Consider the following 15,905-nt stretch of genomic DNA (forward strand, 5'->3'; position numbering starts at 1 on the left):
CTTTTAACTCTTTTGTAGTTTCAAAATGTTTTGTGGTCAATTCCCTAAGGGCTCTGATTTCTTCCAGCATAACATCATTTGAGGTGGCAGACTTTTTTTCAGGAGCCATTTTCTCCGGTGTCAGAGGATCCTGTTTGGTCCTTTTCAAACTAGCAGTGGAGCTAGGAGAAGTATCCATTTTACATGGTTTAGAAGCTGACATGTTTAACTTTTGAAAAAAGTAGATGAGAAGTCCCAAAAAAAATGAGAAAAGATGTCAGGCAGTCAATAATCTAAGTAGAGAGGGAGGAGAGAGAGATTCAAGCATCCATCTTGTCTGTGGCTTAGACACGCCCCCCTCATGGATTATTACTAAAAATAATTTTTATTATATAGAGGAGGGGATGTTAAAAAATGATTGGCCCCAGGTATCAAATATACTTGAGATGTCACTGGATTTAATGAATATGCATGAGAAGTGAATCGGTCTCATGCATTGTGCTTACTCCAAATACCAGCCCACTTGGGTGGGCCCTGTAGAAGATGCTACATGCCAGGGTCATTTATGCCCACTCTCTGCCTTCTGTTCTCCAGCCATTTGTCTATCCATCTTAGTATGTCCCCTTCTATTCCATGTATTGAAATTCTATTGGAATTTCAATAAAGAACAGGGAAGTAAAATTAGGACAAGTAAATGTAGAAGGGAGTCGGTTTCTTCGGAGAGAGCTGTGGAGGAACCAACACTTCCTAGCACAATAGAATTGTAAGACAATGGCAATTGCAATTGTAACAGAGACCTAATGTCTTCCCATACTTTACTCCAGAAGGATTGTAGTATTGGGCATTCAAAGAGCATATGTCTCAATGTGCCGTGAGATGAATCACATGACCAACAATTGTCACTCATTCCAGTAGTGAATTTAGCTAGTCTGCTAGGGGTCCAATACACTCTATGCAGTAAGAATAGAGAGGTTTGCAGAAAGGATGCAGCCTTGCAAATATGAGAAGTACGAGTCCAGAGATAATCCCAATGCTGCTCCGATATGTCCAGCTCTAGTTGTAGATCAGCGGACCATTTATTCTCTATGTCACATGGGCGAATAATTTTGTGAATTCTGAGGTATTTATACCAATTGGATGCCTCTTTCTTACCACAATAGATTGAGGAGCACAGGGATAAAATTGAGGGGACTTCTGGTGCTAGAGGGTGAGATTTAAAATGAGTGGCAAGAGCATGTTTAAGTTGTAGCCACTGATAATGTTGGGTAGGCGGTAGACCAAAGTTGCTACGTAGCTGATCGAATGATGACCATTCTTTGCCATTGTATAATTGACTGATATAATGTATCCCCAGCTTTTGCCACAATTTCCATTCTATCTGGTGGTTCTGTATTTGAAATGAGCTGTTACGCCAGATAGGAGAATGAAGAGTGTCTGGCCATTTAATGTCTTGGTAATGTTCAACCTGTTTAAAGATAGCTATCATTGATAGTAATATGTGATTACGATTAATGATGGACAGTGGTGGGCACATAAACGGCAATAGTTGTAGAGGAAGTGGATGATATTTGAGTCTTTCAAAGGACAACCAAGGGCTGGTAGGTGCACTTGAGACGTCTGAGAGAAGCCAACGAAAACCCTGACGTAGCAGAAAGGCACAATGATAATCAAATAAGTGGGGAAAATTGACTCCTTCTTTCGTTCTGCTTTGTTTTAATTTATGCAGGGCGATCCTGGGAACACTGTTATTCCATAAGTATTTAGACAAAATGGATTCCAGTCGTTTGTAGAGTGAAGGTTGAAGAAGCACCGGTAACATACTCAAAGTGTATATAATTTTTGGTGTAAGAACCATTTTTATCGAGTCTAATCTGCCCCACCATGATAGATGTAGAGGTGACCATTTATTGATTTGACCCTTGACCATTTGCAACAAGTGAGTTGAGCAATTTTCCATTGTGGAATCTATGGAGTTTCCGAATCGGATGCCAAGATATTTCAAATTATTATCTGTCCATTGAAATCCATACTGCGCGACCATATGTTGTTGAACCAAGGCATTTAAAGGCATGATTTCCGTCTTGCTATTATTGAGCTTATAGCCGGAGATCTCAGCATAGTCCTTGATAAGAGAGAGTAGAGGAACAATGGAGTCAGGGGTGAGATATAATAGGACATCGTCCGCATATGCAGAGAATTTAGCCTCGAAACTGCCGCATCGCATACCCTGTATTTTGTCATTAAGACAGATAGCGTGTAAAAAGGGTTCCAATGCCAGGTTGAATAAAAGCGGCGAGAGTGGGCCCCCCTGTCTAGTGCCTCTCGTAGGTGCGAAGTGAGAGGAAACTATACCGTTAATTCTGACATTTGTTCTAGGAGCCGAGTATAACACCTTGATCATTGTTATAGCATGTTCATCAAAGCCAAACCATTTTAGAGTCGAAAATAAATAGTCCCATTCCACACGATCAAACGCTTTTTCTGCGTCGAGAGCTAGTGCACATAATGGAGTCTTATTGACATTAGCATGATGGATGACATTCGTGAACATATGAGAATTGTCACTCGAGAGCCTGTTTAACATGAAGCCGTTTTGTTCAGGACCTATCAATTTTGGGAACAGCAGTTGTAAGCGTTTGGCAATTATTTTCGCATTTATTTTGGCATCCACGTTTATGAGTGACAAAGGACGATAGTTGGAGACATGCAAAGGGTCCTTACCAGGCTTCGGTAGTACTATGATGCTGGCTTCGGTAAATGTGCCTCTAGCATTACCAGAGTGGATGAATAGTTCGAATAAGGAGACCAGATGTGGAGAGAGAAGATCCTGGAAAGTGGAGTAAAACTCTGATGTGAATCCATCAGGACCGGGAGCTTTCCTTTTTGGCATCTGACCAAACGTATATCTTCCTCGGTGATGTCTGAAGATAAAGAGTCATTTTCTACATTAGTGAGAGTGGGATGAGCGGACTCAGACAAGATCTTTCTCATATCAGGAGTTGAAGTTTCTGATGTATACAATTTTTCATAAAATTGATGAAATGTCTGCGATATCTTAGAGGGATTCGCAGTGAGGTGGCCCTCATTTGTGTGTATGGCTGATATCGTTAACCGCTCTTCTTGAACTTTCAAGTATCGTGCTAAAGCACTGCCTGCTTTATTGTTATCGCTGTGATAATGAGCTTTCTGTAGAAATATCGCATTTCCTGCCCTTCTACTGAGTAATAAATTATAGCTCATTCTTTCTTGGTGCAACAATTTCAAGGTGACCATATCGGCAGGATTGGTCTGATGTCTTCCTTCAAGGTTTTTAATGGTCTTCTCGTGGACAGTCAGTTGTTTGGTAAGTTCTTTTGACTTGCGTGCTTGATATGAGATGATAACCCCACGAATGGTTGCTTTGAATGCATCCCACAGTGTAGGTAGGGGAATGTTGTCCGTTGTGTTAAGATCAAAGAAGTCCTTAATGGCCTAGCAAGTTGTTTCCACAAAGTCAGCTTCGCTGAGAAGAGCGTTATTAAAACGCCAGATCGTACCTTTCTTGGATAGGACAGATGCATCAAAAGAGAGTTCAATGGACGCATGGTCAGACACTGAAATTTCATTTATGTCCGAGTGAATTACATTGTTCAAAAGATTGTTGCTGATTAGAAAGAAATCAATTCTGGAGTAAGAATTGTGTGGGGCAGAGTTAAAAGTGTATTGCTTGTCTCCCTCATGCATGAGTCTCCAGATGTCCACCAACCGTAACTGTGTGATCATATTGTGTAGAGTGCTCCATGCCCGAGTAGGTTTGTGAGAGACTGTCGATTTTCTGTCTATAGCTGGATCTAATATCAGGTTGAAATCACCTACCAATATGTGAGCTTGAGAGTTGTCTTGCAGAATTGTTGATAAAAGACTGTCAAAGAATTCTGGCTTGTCTTGATTGTCGTCTCCTTCTGATGGATTAGGAGTTTGATTATGGCCCACCGACCTTCAGTGTCCGTATTGTGAGATACTAGTTTGATGTGATCACATTTTCTAATTAGAACAGCAACACCATTTTTCTTTTGTAATGCAGGAGACGCTATAACAGGTATAGACCAAGTAGTTTTCAGTTTAGCTGATTCCGACATACTTAAATGAGTTTCCTGGAAACATAGGATGTCAGGGGCTTTTTTAGAGGCATAATCCAATATTTTTTTTCCTTTTTATGGGGTTGTTAAACCCCTTGACATTTAAAGATACAATTTTTACCATAGTAACCTGAAGTCAAGAGTTGCAGAAAGGATGCGTGACAAATATACAAACATTTCCGATTTATAACAGTTATAATTGAGATACTTATATCTGAAGTGTGGCCTTAAGTCATACAGATGTGCAAGAGAACTGTTGCATCTTAAAAAAGATGAGAAACAGTAGTCACCCATGGGTAGAAAGCGCATAAGGGTGATGCAGTCCTAGAACCAGCAAGGCAAATAAATTATCATCACATAAGTAGAGTCTGAAGTATTAAATGAGTTAGCATAGTTATACTCAACAATGAGTAAGAGCTCGGAACAATGAGCAAGTAATAGTAGAAATGCATTTACAGTCATATCAGCTTCAAACAGCACTTAAACAAACAGAACCTTAAGATATTGAAAGAACAGGTAATAACCTCAAAACAGCTCGTAAATTGTTCAGGAGGTATGCATAAACAAGTTCAGAAAATCACCCAAATATCCTGAAGAGGCACCCAGAGAGAAGGAGAGTGATCATGTGATGGTCCTTGGTTGGGCCTTATTTAGCAATTTTGACAAATATATGTGTGCGAAGTATTAACATTATTGTAAATACCTTCGAGTATACCCCATGTGTGTCCTGTGTATGGTGGTACAAAATTGAATATAACTTCCATACCAAAGTAGTTACAGGTGCGGTTATTGAGCAGAGAGTGAGATATAAAGTGCCAGCACTATAACAACAATTGACAGGAACATAATACACAGTTAGATAATTCTAAACACACATGTTATAGCTTAAAATTAAGGTACAAAGAGCAGTTCGTGAGAAATGAAACACTATGTGGCAGGCAAGTATACCAATTCATATTGGTGAGTGTGTGTAGCAGTAGATAACAGGAAAGAGAAGGAAACGAGCAATCAAGTGAGTAGCTGAAATTTATGAAAGACGTTCTATTTGAGAAATTGATATGGGAAGTAATGGGTAACATTAACAGCTAGGAATATAAGCAGCAGGTGAGATTATAAGTTAATCTTTAGCAGTTAATGAGAACACTAAACATTTATCATATAGTCAATATAAAAAGAGGTTTAATCCATTACTTAGAAGTTAAAAAAGGCGAGCAGCAAGGGCATTGATATGTTAAAAGTAATGATGTCGCAAGGCTAATTAATGCAGCGGTAAGAGAAGCATCACTATTATAGAGATAGTACAAGAGAGGCAAGCAATGAGACAGGAATAAAATATATTAACCAGTAATTAATAATCAAGTAGAATAACTCATAAATGGTGCAAAATGCAGAATTAATCTAGTATTGCAAAACTCATAAGCATAATGACACCATATAATTAATTACTGGGGAAGTAGGTGCATATAAAGAGACATAGCTAAAGGAGAGGATAGCAGCAATCTTAAATATGTGACACAATAGGGTAGGAATACTTTGCGTTTAACCAAATATATGTTTGTAATCTGCTGACTATAAAATAATCTTTAACAATTAATGAGGACACAAAAACAGCTACCATTTAATCGATATAAAATGAGATAGGTCTATTATTTGAAAATTAAGAAAGGCAAACAGCGAAATCATTGATATATTAAAATTAATGTTCCGTATGGCTAATTAATGCTGAGTTAAGGGAGGCAACGCTGTTGCAGGGATATTACCAGGGAGGCAGGCAATGAGACATAAATAATATATATTAACCAAAAATTAATAACCACATAAAATAGCACATTATAGACGCAAAATGCCTGATTAATCTGATGTTGCAAAACTAATAAGCATGATAACATATAATTAATTACTGGAGGAATAAGTGCATTGAGAGAGACAGGACATGGGAAAAGGATAGCGGCGAACTTGAATAAGCGACGCGACTGGTAAGGAATATTTTATGTTTAACGGGATGCAAATTGTGATCGTCTGATTAAGGCTATGGATTAACATGCCAGCAAACTAATTGAACAGTGAAAAAGAGGTTGTGTCAGACCAGATAGCATAGCAGTACTAAGAGAGTAATGAAATAATTACATGAGCTAACAGGAGCTAAGCTATGCGTATAAACGTAACAGCACAAGTGGGAGACATGAGGAGGGAAGCGACCCGTATCCCATGTTAACTAAACAAGCAAGCAGTGACGGTAAAAACAGTATAGAGAAACAAAGAATATACAAAACAGACAAACACGAGCAAGCACACACATCTATAGGTATAGAAACTGTAATCAATTATATTCACGAGTCCAGGAGGACCAAGCAGATTAAATAAAGTCCATCTGCAGGCATAGGCCATGTTGTAGTGTAGAGAAGAACCAGCGCCACGTGGCCGCGGGAAACATGGCCACCGTTGTTTATGCAGACCTCAGGAAGACAGTAAACGGCGCTGGACGAAAGCAGTATTAAACCCTGTCAATGGCTGTCGGTTGGAGCTCCTCCAAATAGTCGGCGAGTAGCTGCGGATCTGTAAAATTTTTGGTTTGATTATGAATTGTGACCCTCATCGTGGCTAGGAACAGCATTCCATATTGAGCCTTTAAGTCTTTTAGTTTCAGACGGAAGGCTAGCAGGTGTTTTCTTCGGAGAGCGGCGCCCTTCGTGAGGTCTGGAACAAAGAGGATGGTGTGGGTGTCCATCTTGATTGGAGATTTCAGCTTCGCTCTTTGCATGACCTCCATTAGCTGAGTGTAGCGAAGGAATTTAATAATAATGGCTCTGGGGTATTTAGCGTTAGATGGACGAAATGAGGGTACTCTGTGCACCCGCTCAAGTTCGAATTCCCTCGCAAAGTGCATGTCAAGGATTTCTGGAATTAATTTCTCCATATATGCCACAACGTCCGTACCCTCTTTCCCTTCCGGGATCCCCAAAACTCTAAGATTATTACGACGCGAGCGTAATTGAAGATCTTCTAGGTCTTTTTCTAATTGACCAACTTCTTTTCCTTGGCCCTGCAGAGATTTTATGGCTGCTTGAGCGGAAGTCTGTGAGGATTCCATCACAGCAACTCTATCAGCCAGTTGTTCGAGCTCCTGCTTCAAAGAGGTTAGGTCACTCTTTATGTCAGTAGTGACCTCCTTAGTTTCGTTTACTGTGTCCCTGATGGCTCTGAGTTCAGCGAGGACCGTCTGAAGCATGTCGGGTTCTGTTTTATCCTCGGCCAGCTTTTGAGGTGTTGTAGGCTCAGGCTTGTGGCGTTTCCCTACTTTAGAGGACGCCATGAGATGTTAGCAGGCTATGACTACAAAAATAATGTTAAAACGTTAAGTATAACACCGATTAGCGATCGATTTTATTGAAAGCTGAGCTGGAGCACACGGACTTTGCCGCTATTTCTTATCGCGCCCTCTAGCGCCCCTCACCTATTTTTATTTATTAACATTTATTAACACAGCTACCACCCTACTTTTATCTTAAACAAAAAATGAAATTCTTTTTTTGTACTTTCCCTTTTTTCTAATTGTGGTCCCAGTCTTTGGTTTCTGTTTTACTTGTTTTTTCTTAACTCTTACCAGGATTTCCTGTCTTGTTATTTTTCTCTCCTCCTTTCCCTGCCCAGTGGAGTTGAAAGGCTGCCTGGCCTGCTACCAAAAGGTGAGCAGCTGTGCAGCTTAAAGGGATCACTGTTATTCCTTTTTATCTAATCAACTTCTCTTATCCCCTAGCTTTCATATTCCTCATCCTCCCTTTTATCTGCTTCCCATTACCACATTTCTACACTCTATACTCATTACTCTGCTCTCACTCGTCTCATTGACAACTCTCCCACATGGATCCACCATTTCTAGAATCTCCCCTCCTTGTCGTTTTCTCAACCCTTGTAACCCAGCATTTTCTTCCTCCCTCTCTTTCTTTCTCTATCCCTCCCACAAGTCCAACATCTCTCCTTCCTGCCTTTCCATACCCTCATCCCAATTCTGACATCTCTCCTCCCTCCTCCCTTCCAGCCCTCAGTCCATCTCTCCTCCGCCTTTCACTGGCCATCTCTCCTATCCCTTCTCTGCCCTCCCTGAGTCATCCATCTCTCCCTCTCCTTCTGTCCCTTCCCTTGAATCTTTCCCTTGCCCCATTTTTCCCTCTCTATATTTTTCCCCTCCACCAAGCCCATCTCTCCCTTTCCCCTCTGCCAACACTCCCTGATCCCCTTCCATCCCTTCTGCCCTCCATGTCCATCTCTCCCTCTCCTACTCCCTCTGTCCCTCTGTCCTCATTCTACCCCACTCTGCCACCTCTCCGTCTTCCTTCTAACCCTTCTGCCCTCCCCAAGTCCTCTCCCTTTCAAATCTGGCTTCTCTCCCACCCTCCTTCCTGAGTCTAACATCTCTCCCTCCTTTCCTCACTAGAATCCAGCATCTCTCACTTTTCCCACTCCCTCCTTCAAGTCCAATACTTCTCCCTCTCTGCCTTCTACCTCTCCCCTGAATCCAACATGTCTCAGGAAGGGCATTCTTTCTAGGCAGCACTCTGGTGGGAACGGCATCTTGCTGCTGGCAGCTCTTTGAATTTCCCAGCTTACTGTGATGGTGTCTTTTTGAATCGAGTATTGAATTTGGACCTTCCTTCAGATTGTTTTGGTATTCATTATTGTTTACTACCCTTCACATCCGTTGTGTTGATGATACAACCCCTGAAGCATACTCTTTAGAGCCGAAACACGGACCATGTTGGGTCAGCTCGATCTATATCAATAAAAATTTTCTTTTAATTATCATTAATAACATCCAGTACTATTGACTTCCCTGGTTGAAATATCGTTGAGACTCCACTTTTGGTATTTTCAAAATTAGTGCATGGCTATTAATAGAAATATCTGAACATTACCCATTTTACCCCTATGGCCCTGGAATGTGGGATAGACCAGTATAAAGGTATCAAAGGCCACATTTTGCTACAGCATAGTAAAAGGGTGCCTAAATTTAGAGCTGTTTTCTAGAAAATTTGTCTAACTAAGAACACAAGAATAAATACCTTGTCTTTACAGGAAACTTCACAGGACAATAGTCGTTTGATTGGAGATCCCATTGCCTTCTCCACAGTACGGATGGATCTAACTAATTCAGATAATTCATTTGGCTCCAGAGAAGCTGCATGGTCACTTCCTTTCCAGGTTTTGTTCATAGTCACATGACGCTCCACGACCTTTGCACCCATGGCTACAGCAGCTGTCGTAATGGCAATACCAGTTTCATGACCAGAGTATCCAATGGGAATATCAGGAAATGTAGATTGATATGCCTTCAAAAAATATGTACAGAATAAATATTTTATTTATTTAACTTTTATGACCTGGCAAATTTTCTAGTCGAGGAACAGTATAATACAGTATTTGATTAACTTAATGTCAGTATGTTAGATTAAAATTTTCAAACTCATGTGAATTAAATCAGTTTATACCAGTGTTCTTCATGCCTGGGAGCTAATGGCGACTGGAACTTCCAGGGTGGCCCCTATTGTTTTTCTGTTGTTGTTTTTTGTGCTACTCTGCTTCTCTACCCATGCTCAGGACAGAAAGGGGAAAGTGGAAGAACAGCATGCTTGAAGACAAAAGAAAATGCATTTAGAAATGTTCACAGTCTTGAGGTTATCTCTCATTTAAGTTTGCAGGTGGGCTATGGGCTGATGTCATTAATACACACTGGTCAGCAGTCTTGTGGCTCGCATAGGAACATAATTAGTGGCTGTCCATCAGCTCATCTGAATACAAGTGGTCCCAGCTTAAAAATTAATGAAGACTATTGGTTTGTACTGTTAAAGTATTGCTTTCTCTCTTTTCAAAATCTCAGTAAGTCCATTTCTAACTAAAGTGACACTGGGAGATTTTTCACAGCTGTGGACCAATAACCTGAAAGGCACATACTCCTATCAATGTTTTAAGCATTCCTTTCAATGATGGAAAAAGAAATAAGCTCTGCTGTGACAATCAATGTATGAGAGTTAAAAATGAAAGTGAATTATTGATTGTATTTAAACTGTCATCAAACCATATTGTGCTTTTTGCTGAAACACTAATGATTTAGACTTAATTCAGGCACTTATAGACAACTAGTGCTATGCATAATGAGATGACATGGTCAATTCACACATATCCAGTAAGCATATAGGATGTAGCATAGGTCATAATACATATCTAGTAAGCATAGAAACACAATCATTGACTGTCAAACATGATGACTGCAGCATAATACAAAAATTAGATATCACAATAATCGGTTCCAACCTTCATCAATGTGCTGACTAAATCACACTATACAGCTACAGCTTACTGTATAGCTCTCAGGGTTTGTACTGAAAGCAAGGACTCCTCTGAGTTATATTGGCCACTGTAAGAGGTTCCTATTCAGCTAATCCCTAATTCTGTAATCTTGGTGTCACCAGCCAGAATAAAGCAAAAACAAACTTACAGTCAGATGGATTCAATGCAGTTCAAGCCTGCCACATATCTTCTTACTCTACCAGCATATCAGAGTTAAGCTGGGAGTGTACACCTTGTGGAGATAACACCGTTCTCCAGACTTAGATAAAAACCTAGACTGTGTTAGATCATTAGAATTAAAGCGTGAAAAAACCCATGGGAGAATAATGCTATACTCAGGTTTTCATTTAGCCATGTGCTCTGCAATATAGCCACTGCTCTCTCCTCCACTGGAGAAGAAGCCTCCTTATGCTCTGTGGAAGCAGCCTAGCTCTCAGGAAAAGCAAAGCCCTCTGGGAATTTAAGTCCACAGAGCACACATTACATATACATCTAATACAAACACTTAACTTGTTCTTGTACAAGAAACTGATCAAATACCCACATAATATGGGAGGGGGGGGAGAACAATTAACATGTTGTTGTTTGGTGCCATCGATTCATGCTCAAGCCCTAAGCTGCACTAGTCGCTAAAATTGCTATCACAGCTTAGTAAAAGGAGCCCCAAGTTTGTCTCATAGATGCTGACGCTATACATCTCATTCTCCAAGTCCAAATCCGTGGCCATTGAGTAGCAGAAAAATATGCTGCTTAATCTGATGCCCTAACAAATCTCTCTGGAAACATAGGCCCGGCAAGCTACACTGATTTGTTAAATTTCGCCAATCAAGGAACCCTTTCTGAATGGTCTGTTTCAACTGCAATCATTTATAAGCTTGAGACTTGATGCGTCTATATTGCTCTATGGTGCAACCTCATCTTGAATTCTGCGTTCAATTCTGGTCACCTTATCTCAAAAATGATATAGCGCAGTGTCTCTCAAACTTTCTCGAGCCGGGGCACACTAAAGGTAGTGGCCACAGCTTGTACCCAGAAGTGCGCGGATGTCGCTGTGATGACATCACACATCGATGATATCATCATATCAATGTCTACGCATGTGCAGAGGCCCTCCAGATGGGCCCTGCGATGCTTGTAGAGTGTGCCAGCAGGGAAGAGGGCTGGAGAGAAAGAGAGGCACTGGCGCCAACTGATTGCCTACAGCAGTGTTTCTCAACTATTTCAAGATAAGTACCCCCTAAGCCTAACAAATATCAGATGAGTACCCCAACCACAGTCCTCCCCAAGCCCACCAAAGCTCTGCCCCAGATCCCATTCCTTTTACTAATTATAAACCATCTTGAACTGAAAGGTATGATGGGATATAAATAAAGCTATTATTATAATATTTTCTGTGGCATGTTTTCCTTTTGCTTTTTGTTCTGCTGGAAATAAATGCTGGTGTTCACACTATATAAAAACTGCTCTGGTGAAGAGGTCTAAGGAGATTAGAAACCAAAAGTCCAGAAGCAGGGAATGGACTATAGCCAAACTGTTGGATTACAGAAATTAGTGTATTAGGAAAATCTTGCATTTTTTTTTGTTTGTTTCTTTTGCTTGTATGCAGTGGTGTACCAAGGGAGGGGGTGGCGAGGGGGGGGGGCGGTCCGCCCCGGGTGCAAGCTCATGGGGGGTGCTACTGCCTTGGAGTCATGGCCCAGGAACTTCCCTGCTCATGGCCCGACTCCAAGGCTTTCGCGAGTTTCCGAAGTGATCCAGCCTGAGCCCTCTCTTTCCGTTCAACCACGGCCACACCCCCGTTGCTGTCGGAGCTTGGTGCGCTCTAATGTCGGCGCACTTTTGTCACCAACTTCCTGTTTCCAGTGGGATGGAAGCAGGAAAGGGAGCCCAAGCCACGTGCGACACTGCACGTAGCATCTGAACTGAAGGTGAGTATTGCTGCGCTGCTGAGCTGCTGGTGGTGTTTCATGGAGTTTCTTTGCCCTAGTGCTGCCCGAATCAATTCAAAACCCCCAAAAATCAGCCTCCCGAATCCCGATTCATCATCTGACCCTCCCCCCTCGCCCCTTAAAGCAGGATCAGCAGCTTCCTGCTTTAGAGGGCGAGGGGGGAGGGTCAGTTGGGAAGTGCTGCAGTGTCCGGCTTCCCCTCTGGCCTCCCGCACCTTTATCTGATTGCATTAGACAGTCCTTGGGTGGGGGGGTGAAGGCCTTCGGGTGGGAGGTACAGTCCTTTGGGGGGATGCAGGCCTTTGGGGGGGGTGCAGGCCTTCATAGGGGACAGACCTTTTGGGGGAGGGGGTCCTGGTGTAGAAGTACATGGATGGAGGGAAGGGGGGTTCAAAGATATAGTCCATCGGGGGAATGCAGGCCTTCGGGGGGGTGCAGACCTTCGGGTGGGAGGTACAGTCCTTTGGGGGGATGCAGGCCTTTGGGGAGGGGTGCAGGCCTTCATAGGGGACAGACCTTTAGGGGAGGGGGTCCTGGTGAAGAAGTACACGGATGGAGGGAAGGGGGGGTTCAAAGATACGTGCATATGCCAGACTTTGGAGGTTAGAAATAATGGGTCTAAAAACAGAGGAGTGGGAGAGAGATGGTACATAATGGGATTTAGGGAGGGAAGGAACAGAAAGGGAGAGAATTTGGAAACAAGGGATGGTGTGGAAGGGGATAGAGATAGTGGATAGGAGGATAGTCGGGAACAGAAAGGGAGATATGGTGGGCCCTGGGGTGGTGGGGAGTTGAGAAAAGGTGAATCTGTGGATGAAGATAAAAAAAGGAAAGATGCCAGACCTCCAGGGGAGGGAAAGGAAATGGAAGGGGAGGACAGAGATGGCAGATGGATGGTTAGCATGGAGAAAGAAGAAAGAAGGAGACCCTGGCAAGCAAGACAACAAGAGCCTGGGACCAACAAGAGCCTGGGACCAACAAAATTAGAATATTGACTAGACAACAAAAGGTAGAAAAAAATAATTTTATTTTCTGTTTTGTGATTACAATATGTTAGATTTGAAAAGTGTATCCTGCCAGAGCTGGTGTTAGACCACAAACTTGAGCTAGGATTTAACAGAGAGAGGAAAAGTCCTTTTTGTTTCTTTATTTTGTTTACACCACAGCGCCAGTGTAGTTAGGAGAAGCCAAAGTGGGGTGAAAAAGCTATAAAATAAACCCACCAGGATGTTTGAAAAAAACACCCAATTGGGCAGGAAAATCGAATCGAATTGAAAAACCAATTCAATAGGCTGAATCAAATCGAATCGAAATTTTTTTTCCTGAATAGGGCAGCACTAGTTAGTCTTAGACTTTAGGACCCGGGAATGGGGAGAGATGACATCCTCAGTACTTTATAATGCAAGTGAAATGAGGATTTGTTATAGGCGATCCATCAAAGATTGAATAAACTTGATTTGGTCAGACTTTTGAAGGGTCTGCAGAAGAAAAATATTATATAGGCTGGGGACATGAGACAGCAGGAAATGGGAACTTTTCTTCCTTCTATTTTTGTGAATGGCAAGGCTGAGGATGTCAGAGAGTTCAGTTAAAATATGTGCTTTATAAGAAAATATAATAATGTGTTTTATAAAGTTTATAAGCATTGCTGGCCTACTCGGTGAGGTGTTCCTAGTGGTGGTGGTGGCAGCATGTCAATGTGTTGAGAGGAAGAGGTGGTCTGGGAAATTCTGCTGAGCAAACTCCGGGCCCATTTCCACCCCCCAGTTAGTCCACTCCACTCAACTGGTTCACACACTGAGTGGGTCATTGGGTGTTGTGTTGGGATCTCTTCCAGTGGTTTATCAGTATCTCCTTCTGGTCCAAGGAAGGAAACTTTGTTATCCTTAGCATTGACCTTCAGAATATGTTTGCAACAGCGCTGCTTGTGTGGCATTAGGCTATTCAGTGATCGAAAGAAAAAACCAGACCTTTGCCTAGTTTTGCACTATATGGTGGGTGTATGAGGAGATTCACATTTCCTGCACAGCTAAGTCCGTGTGAAGTTACCTTGTGCTGTATTTGACATCTAGCAAGGTCTCTGTTTGGAAGGAAAGATCTAAGCTTAAAAATGAAGTGGCGAGAAGTTATGGTAAAAGTTCAAGTTTATCAAGTTCAAGTTTTATTACCATTTGATGAATCGCCTATACAAACTTTCTAAGCGTAACTGAAGAATGCCTTGAAGTTTTTCGCCTCCCTGGCCAGCCCTTCCTCGTATTCCCTTTTTGCTTTTCTAACCTCTCGGTGGCATTCCTTTTGGCAATCCTGTGCTCCTGGTGATTTTCCTCCGTTGGGTCCTTTTTCCATCTCCGGAAGGACACTTTCTTGTCACTTATTGCCCTCTTTATTTCAGTTGTCATCCAAACCGGGCTTTTTGACCGCTTGTTCTTACAGCCTTTCCTGAAACTGGGGATGTACAGGTTTTGTGCTTCCTGCAGGGTGTCCCTGAATAGGGTCCAGGCGCTACCTACAGTCTCCATCCTAAAGCTGTTCTTGAGCTTCCTCCCCACCATTTCCCTCATAGCAACATAGTTCCCTTTCCTGAAATTGAGTGCAGTCGTTGCAGTCCTCCTCACTATGGGTGTCCCCCTTTCTAATGTGAATCTGATTGCGTTGTGATCACTGTTGCCTAGTGGTCCTCCCACTTCTACCCCTCTTGCAGGCCCCCCTAATCCATTAAGGATGAGGTCAAGAGTAGTTCTCCCTCGCGTTGGTTCCTTGACTAGTTGTTCCATGAAGCAGTCCCTCACAGCTTCTACGAATTCCTTTTCCCTGGCGCAGTTGGAGTGACCCGTACTCCAGTCTATCCCCGGGTAGTTGAAGTCCCCCATCACTGTTACAATTCCAGTACTGCATTCCTGCTTCAGTTCCGCTTCCAAGTCGTGTCCGACTGCATCCGGCGTACCGGGTGGACAATAATACAGCCCCAGTTTTATGTCTGCACCTTTGGTTCCCGGCAATTTGACCCATAGTGACTCCAGCCCCTCTGTCTTTGTCGCCGTATCCATCCTGACCGAGTAGATAGAGTCCTTTATGTATAGTGCTATGCCTCCCCCCTTCTTGTGGGTCCTGTCCCTCCTGTAGAGCTTGTACCCTGGCAGCACCACATCCCATTGATTGTCCTCTGTCCACCAAGTTTCCGTAATTCCAATTACATCCAGGTCCTCCTCTTTGGCCCTGGATGTAATGAGATAATGAGAGATAATGAGAGATAGAGAATTCATAACATCTGGTGAGAGATAACATAATTCATTTAGATAGATAAAGCTAAGGGTAAGCTATATCAAAACAGTCAAAGTAATAATCAGAATGGCAATGGCAAGGAAACCAAGAGATGTGGATTAAAATGATTTGTAGTATAGGTAGATACAATTCATCTTGGTGTGCAGCTAATAATACATAGAGTAGGAGAGGTAATGAGAGCAAAATAAGTAGATGATATCTTATTAAAAGGAACAATTCGATATTACAGATT

General features: G+C 42.2%; 1 protein-coding gene across 1 annotated transcript in view; it reads right to left on the reverse strand.

Moving 5' to 3' along the window:
- The window catches only part of LOC117347248 (sialic acid synthase-like), a 179,281-nt gene that overhangs the window by 27,429 nt on the left and 135,947 nt on the right, over nucleotides 1-15,905 (reverse strand). The window contains exon 5 of the mRNA XM_033917915.1: nucleotides 9,158-9,424. Coding sequence (XP_033773806.1) covers nucleotides 9,158-9,424 — 267 coding nt within the window. The remainder of the gene's footprint in view (nucleotides 1-9,157; nucleotides 9,425-15,905) is intronic.

This window comes from Geotrypetes seraphini, chromosome 1, assembly GCF_902459505.1.
Source record: "Geotrypetes seraphini chromosome 1, aGeoSer1.1, whole genome shotgun sequence".
In the NCBI taxonomy this organism is placed as follows: Eukaryota; Metazoa; Chordata; class Amphibia; order Gymnophiona; family Dermophiidae; genus Geotrypetes; species Geotrypetes seraphini.